The following is a 12,415-nucleotide window of genomic DNA, read 5'->3' on the forward strand; positions in this document are numbered from 1 at the left end:
GTGATTTTAATGCATTTTCCCTGCTGTGTGAAGCACTTTGAATTGCCTTGTGTATGAAACGTGCTCTACAAATAAACTTGCCTTAAAAGCTTATTTTTGTTTTTAACAATTTTTACAAGTTGTTTTTGTTGTTGTGATAATATAAAAAAAGACTATAATAGAAGCCTGCAATCCAAAGGATTGTGTTAAATATGTTGGAGTGTTAAAACAGAAAATACAAATCAGCACAATACAATATACAATATAAAGAATAACTAATTTTCATATTGCTTTTAGCACTTCAGTTGCGCTTTCAGAGAGAGGGCCAGGGGATTATGATCCCACTCTTGTATCATTGCTAGTGGTTTGTAACTGCTTTTTATCATTTATTAGAAAAGATGACCAAAAGTGGATTTTATTGTTTCATTAGACAACTGTCAAAACCTTTGTACCTGGTTGCACAGTGCTTTTTTTGCCCACATTTTATGCCATCTATGCCAATTACAGACATGTCCTGTTTGACCCTGTTCACCAACACATATTTAACCTTTATAAAAAGACAGTAGGTAACCACTGTTATAAAAACACTATGGCATATATGTTTATATAACATATCTGGGACAAAAGCCAGAATGGATTTCTTCAGCCTTTGCTCGATGTAGCCTGGATCAGTTAGGATTTGATGAGAAATAATAAGACAACACATTTCTTTGCAGCTTTGGCTAAGCCTGAATCACATGGGCGTGAGCATCATGAATGACAGCTCTGACGTACGAGGAGAGAACTTTTACGCTTGCTCCTACATCTGCAACTGGGAGGAGTTTAAAAGTAAAAGTTGTACATGTTTTTAGCCACTGTACATCTAAACAGTATTCTGAGAAGGCAGCTCTTTTTATGGATAGTGCTTACTACCACTTTGACTGGAGATTTAACCAAGAAAGCTTTTCAATCACTTATGTTCTTTCTTTCTATTTCTAGTCTAACTTACTCTACAAAATATAATGCGAAAGTGAATAGTTACTTGGGCCAAAGGTCAAAAGACGGAAGTGTATCATGGATTAAACTAGTACCGAACAAAGTCTACATTAGCATTAAAAAAAAAAGTGAACAGACCTATTGAGTACCTTTGATGGACACTTGCATATTTTGATGGCACTTCCTCTTAAAGCTGCCAAGAGAAGAATTTTACTCTAAACGGATAGCCCCAAAGGATTAGTCCTCATAATCTTCGTTCACTGATCCTCGAAATCATACTGCCCGAGATCAGCTTACGGCCACAGTCAATGGTGTGTGAGGGGCTTTGCGATTGCGTGCCCGAGGGCTTTATGTTCAGTGGCAATCGGTTGAGAAAAAGACAATTGTGTCGAGTGTCATTTCCAATCTGCAGAAATGACCAGACACCTCGTCCACTGATGGTAAGTCCTGCTCATCACTTTGCAGCGCAGAGGTAGAATATAAGACTACGGACAACAGTGTAGCAAAATGTGCAGGCACTGAGAAGCAACAAGTCAAGTCTGGACAATGTTGAATATTAATTATGGGACGGCTTAATTATGTACAAAACATTGATCTACTGTACATTGTCACAGTGTGCACATTTTATCAAAAAAGGATATAAATGAGACAACTGCTGACTTCAGACTTAAAATCTATTAAAGTTAGATTATAGAGACACTTCAAGTTGCCAGATGGTGCCCAAGACCAATAAATCACCATCAAATTGTTTTTCTCAGAACGTTCGGATCCTTTTCTGTGGTGCTATACAGTATATATGAAGTCAATATTGGATTTCAGATGTAGCATTATAATTTATTTGAGAAAATTCAAGACATATTTTACTATAGACAAAGCAGACACATTTGTTTTACAGTTGCATTAACTACACAGTTAGAACAAACCAACACAACATGATAAAATGAAATTGATATCATTCAGCATGTCATAATTATTGTTATCTCATATCAGACACAATTATTGCTCAGTTTCATTCTTCATAAAAAGAGCTATATTTTATATAAAAGGTCTAAAAGTAAATACAATGTTAACATTTTAACACTTGCTCTCCCCAATTAAAACAGGAATGTAGAATTTTCCTTTATGTGGACATAAAAATGTTAAATGAACAAAACTGCATTATCAAGCTTCTCTGGGTGTGACTCATTCACATGATCGGGGAAATGTTATGGATCCAAACATCACAACAGGAATAATCTTCTGGCTTTTCCTTAGGCCGAGCTGGACACAGCCAGTTTTTTCAAGTGGTCCATGAACACCTGCAAGCTCACGTCGTCAGTGAGGATGGGCGCGCCCGTCTCCTGCTGAAAAGAGACAAAGCTATTGAACTCATTTGCTGATGACATAATCACTTCATTAACCAGACATGTTTATTGTGGCTGCTGGCTTATGAAAAACCCTGCGCCGTCGATAATCTCAGCGCAGAATGAACAGAATGAACAGCATTTTAAGCATTTGTACTATGTGGCAGGTTATGGCTCAGCTCATCCGAAATTGGGAAATAAAGGATTTTTCATCTTAAGCAGCATCCCATTTTTAGAAGCAGTGCTAATCCAAGACTGTTTACAGGTCTAAAATAAAGTCTACATTATTAGGGCAAATTCTTCAACCGAGAGTATTGCATTGTGCAAGTCCCAGCCCTTCACAGCGTCGTCTAGTGTTTGGAGCATTGTACCTGTCCCCAGCCGTAGAGGTTGTTGTGGGTTTGAGAGGGGTTGACTTTGGACAGCAAGAAGCGAGCCTGTGAACCTCCGTGTTCTGTGTCGACATAGCGTGGCATTGGGAAGCGTGTTTGTAGAATCTCCTGAGCATCATCCAGAGGAGCCTGCAGCAGCTGCTTGAAGTTCTCGTACTCTGCCATTTCCTGATAGCCCGCTTTTCTCCACTGAGCAATAGTCTGAAAACGGACACAGTTTAGTCACGTAATGTACATATATCACTTTAAAATAGTTAAAGCGCAGGACAATGTGTGCGGTCTCACCTCTCCATGGTAGATGACCAGCTGGAAGAAAGTGTCCATGAGCAGGATTTTGTCTGGGAGAATACTGCTGCTGTCGAGGAGCACCGGCTGCAGCACACATGAGAGGCCCATTACAACACAGATCAGGGGCTCAGATTATATACTGAGTATAATGAATGGACCATTGAGGTGTATTTGGATGTGAAACTGACCTCTGGAGGGCCGTAGAAGGAGTAAGAGTAGAGAATGGGCTGGACCATGATGAGCGACTGGGTTAGGTCTTGTCTGACAAAGTGGTGTCTGTAATAAGACGACTCATCTGGACTGTTGTTGAAGACTTGCAGGAAGGGCGACCGCCGCAGGTGGAACATGAACTGTAAATGAGGACAAACCTGGCATTATTGACAAATACTTAGAGCAGCAAGACTAATGAATAAAATAGCACAAATTGAACACATGCAACATATATTTTGTCAGTAGGTGGCAGTATTACCTGTGGGTAGAGGGACAGTGATTCAGAGAGTCTGAAGGAGGTTGGATCATCTTTGTTGAATTGGCCAAATTTCTGACACTGCAAAGACATGCAAGTTCAAACACAATGCAAAACAAACTAATTTAGTTGAGATTACAGAGGAAAGGCCTCACCAGACGGATGAGTTGTCTGTCGAGCCAGCGCAGGACATCTGGTCCCTCCTCAGACTCTGCTCTGAACACTCCCAATCGGGCCATGAGCACAGCGGCCGCCTCCTGGTCAAAGGAAGACTCGATGTGCTGAATCTGGGACTGTGCGTCGGCCCAGCTGCAGAGTGGCCACAGTGGAAGAGAGAGGGAGACACGGGAGGGGGGGGGCAGGTACAGGTGAGAGAAGGGTGTGGAGGAGTGACGCACAAACAGAGAGAGAATACATTATTGGAATGTAAACATCCTGGACTGAAGAGCTAATATTAGTTTATGTACGTATAAGGCCAATTATCAGACTGACTCTACCGGCTTTCGGCTTAACATTTTTCCATTGAGTAGTTATTGAGTTGACACACACCCTTTTACAAACACAAGAGCTTAGAAGTACTTACTTTCTGGCGATGGTAGTGACACGTATCCTCCTCTGTGTGTTTGAATGCTGATACTGAGTTACAAACTGGATTGCTCCTCGTCCCCCCTGAGGGATGGGTGCATTGTGCTACACAAACAAAGAGCAGAAACACAGCATTAAACACAATACTCTTAAAACCATTTTACTCATACCGGGAATATGTTTAATTTACCTGATTTACCACTTCAAAATAAAGCCCCAAAGTGGTAGAAGGGTTAAGGCTGCATACTTTCCACTGGGTTGTTCCACCAATGCCCATTTCCTAGACGCACACAAACAATGTAAACAATGCTGATGGAAAACATTTCTCACATTACATAAGATGATCTCCATCAGAAGCAGTGACTCACATTCTCTGAGACACAAGAGCCTTTGGCGTGAAGGGAAACACAAGGTCCAATTGCCCCACAAACCTTCAGCTCCCTGGAGGTCTGAAAAGTAGGTTAGCATCAAGTATTAGCCACTTATCACAACACTTAAGGTAACACAATATAGTTTATTTTTCCTGTAAATGTCATCTTACCTTGCATTCCAGGACACCTCCGAAAGCCATACGGAAATCTCCATTAAAGTCTTTACTAAAAACTCTCTGAAAGGTTTGTTTGAAAAGTGACGTGTTGAAAGAGTCTCCCATCACAATGTGCCCTCTGATCACAGAATACGAATAGTTGTTAGAAACAGAATGATCATAAATGCATGCATTATAAACAAGGAAAAGTGGTGGTGTACCCTGTAAGATTAGACAGGCATTTCATCTCCAACAACCCAGATTGGTCCAGTGCACATGCGTAAATATCAATACAGTGGCCATTTACAGCAGAACGATTGGCCAAGGCTTCGTAATACTGTGAACATTTAAAGTACAAATATTTTATTGGATGTCAATAACACAGGGAAGATTGATTTTTTTCAAAAACAGAATATTTGATATGTGACAGAACTTTGGAAGGACATTTTACCTTAGTTGCTTTTTTTAGATGTCGAGCATTGTCCTTCTGGATGTCGTGCCATGAGCGGATTGGGGTTTTAAGTTCATCTCCCACCACCATACCAGGGCCTTGGGTTGGCGGTCCTCCAATAAACAGCATCACACGAGCTCCTGTGTTGGGAAATGCACCCTGTGGGACACATCAGGAGGAGTTACAGCAAGTGACACCCAGCCTTTACTGTAATGTAACAATGTCCTGTGTCCCTTTTTAAATAAAAGGGAAAAAACACTATCGGTAATCAATATCAAACAATGCAATTGTGCTAGACTGTTTACCGGACTTGAATGTTAATTGTTCATTATAATCTTCTGGGTTATTGTTATTGTAAATGTCAGGTCAAATTGAAATACAAATCAACTGTGTTGGGTTACCGTTTAGGAATCCTGAACACTAGAGGCCTCATGAACTACTTTTCATGTTTGAAGTTGAAGAAGGAAATTAAATCTGGTTTATTTACGATCACATGACGAAGAAAACACTATTCTTCAGAAATGTTTGTGGATTGGATTTGAGAACTTGTGTTTAGCATTTAAAAGCCAAAACATTTCCCAGATAGAAAAGTGTTTTGTGTAACAAAGTATCCACAGCGACTTGAGTATTATCTGAATGTTCCATTAGTATCAATGCGGTTTCTCTGAAAGAGCAAAGTACACAAACGCTAATCAGCCTGGACATTCAAACTGTTAAAAGTACACAGATGCAGAGTGTGATCTGTCACTTATCAGTTATATAACCAGTCAGTGATAATATTTGTACAAGAAAGCAGAAGGCAACTTAAGCGTACAAAGTAATTACTCATTACGCCCATATTTATTTTTGTACAAACGATGGCCCCGGGAACTTCAGTAGAGTTACGTTTATTTACAGTTAAGTTTATAGAAGTTGGAAAATAAAATGTATTAATTGATTTTAAACAAGTGGTTACCTCAAGCAAACCCACGGCCACAGACAGGGCGACCCCAGTGGAGCGCAGTGGTCGTTTGCCCTGAGGAACTGGCCATGGGTCTCTCTGCAGCTCCCCCAGCAGGTCAGTCAGGTTCATGTCAACACGATGTACTGGCTGCAAGAACCTATGCACAACCAAAACTCTTGATTAGGCCACATAATCAAGACTACACAATAGAAGACTTACAGGTACTAATATTACATGTTGGATATTGAGATATTACGGGTATTTTAATATGTGGTTTAAAATATAGGTTGGTTCAATTAGTTGGGAAGGACTTGAATGGAATGTCTCAACTATTGTGAGTGAAACATTATTTCTCAAGCTCTATTACTTTAGCTCATTATGCAACAACTTGTTGAGCCTCACATATAATGCTTGGAAAACAAAGTAAAACAAATACAAATCTATTGTGTACATACCTGCAGGCAGAAGCAGCATCTGGAGGAGCCATAGGGCGTCCCTGCTGTCCTTGGGCGGCTGGCTTACTCAAACCCAGCATCTCCTAAATTAAAAAATAACAGAGATTATTATTAAAGGTGGTATGGACGATTTTTTTTCAGCATTTTTTTTTTATCATATTTCCTCATGGCGTGGATAAATCATTTGTCCTGCCACGTATCAATCATAAAACGCACCTACCGCTCACCTGCAGCCACGTGCGGTTCGTCCTCACGTTTCCGCGTGCCTAAGCGCATGGATCTATCATAATATAGTTCCCTCAGTGTACGGGACAAAATGAAGACGGAGAAAGACAGTTCGAGCTGACGCAGAAGTGGACAGAAATCTACGGGAGACGAGCGATGCGATGCGTTCCGTTGCGCTAATAAACAAACGAATGTGTGTGTTGTATCAGTCCGCACGGGGGAGTGCGCATGCGCACTTCCACCTGCGTTCTCAAATCGCCGAAAAATCCTCCATACCGCCTTTAAAAGATAAATATATAGTGTGGAGTTTCTAATAATGGTTTGCCCTTGCAAACATAGTTCAGATAATCTAAAAAACCTACCAACCTGAATCTGTTTGGAGGTGAGGTCCTTGGTGCCTCTGAAAACGTAACTTTTAGCAATTCCCTCGCAGCTGAGCTCATGAACCTGGACCATGCGGCCAAATGTGATTAGGCCAACCAGAGCATTGGGGGGCAACAGGCTGAGGGACATCTGAAGGGACTCTTTGAGAGCTTGGAGATCCTCTTCTTCCAAACATGTGTCCACTACATACAGGAAAATCAAAGGAGCTGTGGCCCCGCGCTGAAACAAAATGTTATAGGGTTATTATCTTGAGCTAATAAAAAAAAATACATATACATTTGCACAAAATCTATATTAGGAAATTGTCAATGTTTACCTTTGTACAGAACATTTGCAGAACACAGAATCGACAAAGGTCAAAGTGCAGACGTGTATATTTACCTGTACTATGTACTCAATGGTAGAGAACTGTGGCATGAGTTCAGCCGGCTGGTTCACCTCCGAAATACCAGCATAAGATGGAGGAAACTGCAGACAGAGCTCAAACTTAATTTCTGCTGGTGATTATTGTGAAGTGAAAAGTGTCTTAATAATATGGACATAAATGTAAAATGCACAACTTACAGGGTTTCTTTGAAAACAGAAGTTGCAGGCCCAGATCTTTGCTCTGAAGTCGACCTGACTGTAAAATAAGAAATTGAAGTTTGATCATTAATAAAAATAAAAAAACATTTCTAAATGTTATTCATAATTTTCAGCAATTGTCCTAGTTTATCAAATGTGTGCAAAAATAAATAAAAATGCTTATTTTAATAATATTAACAATGTAATTATATATTATCATAGCAAAATAAAAACATGTAAAATGTACTTACCATAAAGGATTAAGCACAGCTTTGCAGTTTGCCCGGCTGCAGAGCACTGGTTCATACTGGACTGGAGGCAGGTCTGGTCGTTCTTTGAGTGGAGTGAATAGGCAGGAGACTGGGACCACGAGCCGGGTGGCTTCAAGGCGACTGGACGGCCACAGATTCCAGCTGAATCTCACTCCATCCCTGTCCTCGTTCTGTTGGATGAACTCCTGGTAGGTGGTCATGGTGAATCTGAGGAATTAAAAAGCCAAAAATCCAACAGTAAGGTTGCTTGTCTTCAGAAAGGACAAATGTTCCCTCGTCACTTCTCTCAGTCAGTTTGCTCCAGTGGTTTAAGTAAGGTGTGTTTTATACAAATGCCTTCTTGCCTCCCATTCTTAAAATCCACGTAACCAGTTTGACTATGACGCACAGGTGTGTCGCTGGAAACCTGATCAGCTTGTTTGGATGTGCTGAACAATGCCGAAAATAGAATCAATTGGCTGAACCTTTCACTCAAAGGATTTTCACCATTGTATTCTATAACAACATATCAAATTCACACAACACAGGAATCATGTGTTCTCTGGCAACGCAATAGATATTAAGACAAATTCCGGTACGTGGTCAGAAATGTTATTTGGTAAGAAAATATATAGTTGAAAATGAAACTGAAAAAGCAAGTCAAAAGGCAAAAATATGTCCATAATGCATACATAGCAAATCAGGAAACAAAAAAGCAAGGCACTTGAATTATCTCCAACATATTTCTGATTTTATCCTTCAGACGTCAAAGTATTTTCAAGTTGACATGAAACCCTTCAGTGTATTCCATTAATAGAGGAGACTACGGCGGGCCCCTAAAGTCTAATTTAAGATGAGCATGAGGTATTAAAAATTATAATTCTTGCTTAATGTAAAATAATAAACATATAGAAGTATTTGTCTAAACTTTGAACCTTACATGTGTCTAGGGATGTCACAATATCAAATTTGAGTAAAAATGACCATTTCTTTTCACTCTCGTGGTCTAGCATGTAACTATTCCTCAAGTTTGTGACCAGCTTTACAAAACTGGACTTTTTGAAAGACTAAATACAGTAAAATGTGACAAAAAACAGCCAGTAAATAAAAAAGCTCTTTACATCTGTCTATTAGTGGGTTATATATTGAACTTGCTTCTAAAATTGTTGTGATTAATATTATTTTTTGGTCCCTACGATTATATTGTGACCTGAATTATCATGATCATCGATTAACCTTATAATCGTCACATTCCTACATGTACCTATGCATTTCATTGCGTATATAGTACCACGGTCACTGTGACAGATGTAGTGAGACAGAACAGAGTTAATACATTTAAAAATCACTTTCATCATGCATCACTATCACACTGACTGAACTCAAGGGTCAACTAGATAATCAACAACAGCATAAACTTACTGTTCTTACAACTTGTCATACGCTTGTATTTGTATCCAGGCAACAACAAAACAAAACAAAATGCAACCATACCATTTTATTTCCTGATGATAACTGTTAACGTCAGCTGTTATAACCAATATCTTAATTTGGCTTTAGCAACAGAACAGCATAATGGTTAATGATCGCTAAACAGCCACGTTTACATCGCATCATACAATATTAACCATCTGATCCATGTGTTTGACAGGCGCCTTCAAATCAAGGGTTTATTCGTCTTTGCGGGTTTATTTCGGATGATCTTATGTTTAAACATGTATGAAAGCTACTTAGCCGTGTAGCTAACGCGGTGTAGCATTAGCCCATTCTCTCCTCTCCTTTCATAAAATAACGAGATAAACACAAACATCAGGTATTTGTGTAAAAACCAAAACATACCTCTTTATATTTCCAATGAAAGATGGTGGTCTGTTCCGGAGACTAAAGCCTATGTGGCTCACAAAACACAGAAGGGACGGAGGAGCAGCCCAGCCCGACACCGGCTACTGCACTTTACTACAGTGACGTGTTATTCCAAACTGCGCGCTTCCTCATTGGTTGTTTTTCCATGACGTCACAGACTCTTCTTCTTCGGTGTTTTATGGCGGCTGGTATCCAAGTGTTACATTACCGCCACGTACTGTAGTTGTACATCTTCATGGACGGGCCCCCAGCCCGGCTGTGTTTAAATCCAAGCTAAAAACTGTTTTGTTTAGCCGCGCCTATGACTGACATAATTTTACCTGGTTTTAATATTTTAAAATACTACATTATTTTGTATTCTTTATTTTACTCTGACGTACATTGTTTTACATTTTTATAAATTGCATTGTGTTTATTTATTTCTTTTAAATTGTGTTTTAAACATTGTAAAGCAATTTTTAATTGCAGTTTGTATGAATTGTGCTTTAGAAACAAATTGATTTGATTCTTTAGACTTTATTCTTTATTCTTTTTTTCTTCAGACTTTAGACTTTATTCTTTAGACTTTTTTTCTTTAGACTTTATTCTTCAGACTTTTAAATTCTTTAGACTATTTTTTAGGACATTATTCTTTAGACTTTTTCTTTATATTCTTTAGACTATTTATTCTTTAGACTTTATTCTTTAGACTTCATTCTTTAGACTTTAGACTTTATTCTTTAGACTTTACTATTCTTCTGTACATACTTGCGTTGCAACTCCGAAATTTCCCCATTGTGTGGACAAATAAAGGCTCATCTTATCTTATCTTCTTCCCCCCTTCTTCCCCCCTTCCTTTCGCCCCTCTTCTTCTTCTTTCTTCTTCTTCCTCGCTGGTGCTCCACGGCGGCTGGCATACACAGTGTCACACCACCGCCACCCACTGTAATTGTCAGAATCAGAATCAGAAGTTTAGCAGAATTCACAAACATAGGAACTTGTCTTGGCGATTCGGTGCAACATGAAACAATAAACAATGAATAAGTCAAAAAGAGAAACAATTTAAATCTGCTATGGGATAAAAATAACAATAAGCTGTAAGAAAAAAAAATATGAATAAAAAATGGGCTTAATGTGTACACAAATTTACAGTTGAGTTTACATATTTTGTGCAGAAAGTGAACAGCGCAGTGAGTGATTAAATTAGGGTTAAAGTGACAGTGTTTAAGAAGTCTCCAACGGCAGAGGGAAAGAAACTGTTCTTGAGACGGGAGGTTCTGGTCCGGATGGTCCGTGGCCTCCTGCCTAAGGGGAGTGGCCTCCTGTCTGAGGGGAGTGACCTCCTGTCTGAGGGGAGTGGCCTCCTGTCTGAGGGGAGTGGCTCAAATAGTCCATGTCCAGGGTGAGAAGGCTGTGATCCGACCTGCTCGTCCCAGAGCCCTGGAGACATACAGGTCCTGCAGAGATTTAAGTCCGCAGCCGATCACCTTCTCAGCAGAGCGCACAATGCGCTGTAGTCTCTGTTTGTCCCTGGCTGTGGCTCCAGCGTACCACATGGTGATGGAGGAGGTGAGGATATACTCAATGAAGACCGTGTAGAACTGCACCATCATCTCCGTTGGCTGTTTGGCTTTCCTCAGGTGCCGAAAGGAAGTACATCCTCTTCTGGGCCTTCCCGGCGAGGGAGCTGGTGGTGGGCTCCCACTTGAGGTCCCGGGTGATGATGATGCAGAGAAAGCGGAGGGAGTCCACGGTGGTGATGGGGGAGTCTGTGATGATGAGGGGGGGCTGGGGGGCTGTGACTTTCCTGAATTCCACGATCATCTCTACAGTCTTCTGGGCGTTGAGCTCCAGGTTGTTACCGCTGCACTAGGACACCAGCCGGTCCACCTCCCTCCTGTAGACAGACACATACCCGTCCGAGATAAGCCCGATGAGGGTGGTGTCATCCGCAAACTTGATCAGTTTTACGGTTTTATGATTCCTGGAGTTAGATCTCTGGGCCCCTCAATAATAATAGTGTTATTAATTTAGATTTACATGAACTTTGAACTTGAAATTTGTAGTAGTTATTAGTACCATATAATGTAAAGTGGATTTCAAACTAAATATTCTAATTTTGTTTCATCGTAGAAAAATATTCAGTTGTCTCATCTGGACGCTGTTTGAAAAAAAAAAAAAAAAAAAAAAAAAAGGCATATCGACTTTCATCTAAGTCAGTGGTTGAAACTTGGTGCTGCTGTTGCTCCGCTTCACCTCTGCACATTCCCACACAGGTTTCTTTAGCGTGGGGTGAGGTTGTATTGTTGTCAGAGCGCAGACCTCTAAAACGAGCTACTGTCCGCTCAGGTTCAAAAGCTCATGTTGGAGCATGAACAGGCCTCTGAACACGGCCACACAGCCACAGAATGAAAAGGGGTGGGAGAAGAAGACCCAAGCTTACCCAGCAGTACTACTCAGTGGCCGGTAGATTTCCAGCCAAACTTCAGCAGCAGAATTGAAGGGAAAACATTCTTATTTGGATATAATTCTGACCAATTTAAATACAGTTGTAGTGACACACAGCCATTTTAGATTTTATTGGTCAATCACTGCTTGCTTTGATTGCCCTGACCGCAGATAACAGAGCCAAGTCTGAAAAACGACATAAGATTTCTAGACAGCATAAGATTCCTGGTTATCTTAAACCGGTCAACACTTTAAGACAAAACTGGTCCACCCTAAGAACAAGATGCCTGAACAAGAG

General features: G+C 40.3%; 1 protein-coding gene across 2 annotated transcripts; it reads right to left on the reverse strand.

Moving 5' to 3' along the window:
- Positions 1-2,073: 2,073 nt before the first annotated feature.
- On the reverse strand, positions 2,074-9,786 carry sec23b (SEC23 homolog B, coat complex II component). 2 transcript variants are annotated; one of them, XM_072462501.1, is made up of 19 exons: positions 9,667-9,786; positions 7,828-8,055; positions 7,577-7,634; positions 7,394-7,480; positions 6,995-7,231; positions 6,404-6,486; positions 5,961-6,105; positions 5,006-5,164; positions 4,776-4,891; positions 4,570-4,693; positions 4,397-4,477; positions 4,219-4,308; positions 4,027-4,133; positions 3,599-3,752; positions 3,447-3,524; positions 3,166-3,327; positions 2,975-3,061; positions 2,669-2,890; positions 2,074-2,297 (listed from the first exon to the last, which is right to left on the reverse strand). In XM_072462501.1, exons 2-19 carry the CDS (start codon positions 8,046-8,048, stop codon positions 2,205-2,207), a joined length of 2,304 nt encoding a protein of 767 aa, XP_072318602.1. In that variant the 5' UTR covers positions 8,049-8,055; positions 9,667-9,786; the 3' UTR covers positions 2,074-2,204. The 2 variants fall into 2 exon arrangements, with proteins under 2 accessions (XP_072318602.1, XP_072318603.1); XM_072462502.1 differs by lacking the exon at positions 9,667-9,786 and having other exon boundaries at positions 2,074-2,294; positions 7,828-8,141.
- Between the last annotated feature and the right edge of the window lie 2,629 nt (positions 9,787-12,415).

This window comes from Eucyclogobius newberryi, unplaced genomic scaffold (assembly GCF_026437365.1).
Source record: "Eucyclogobius newberryi isolate DKJ021-1_F unplaced genomic scaffold, fEucNew1.0.hap1 SCAF_4, whole genome shotgun sequence".
In the NCBI taxonomy this organism is placed as follows: Eukaryota; Metazoa; Chordata; class Actinopteri; order Gobiiformes; family Gobiidae; genus Eucyclogobius; species Eucyclogobius newberryi.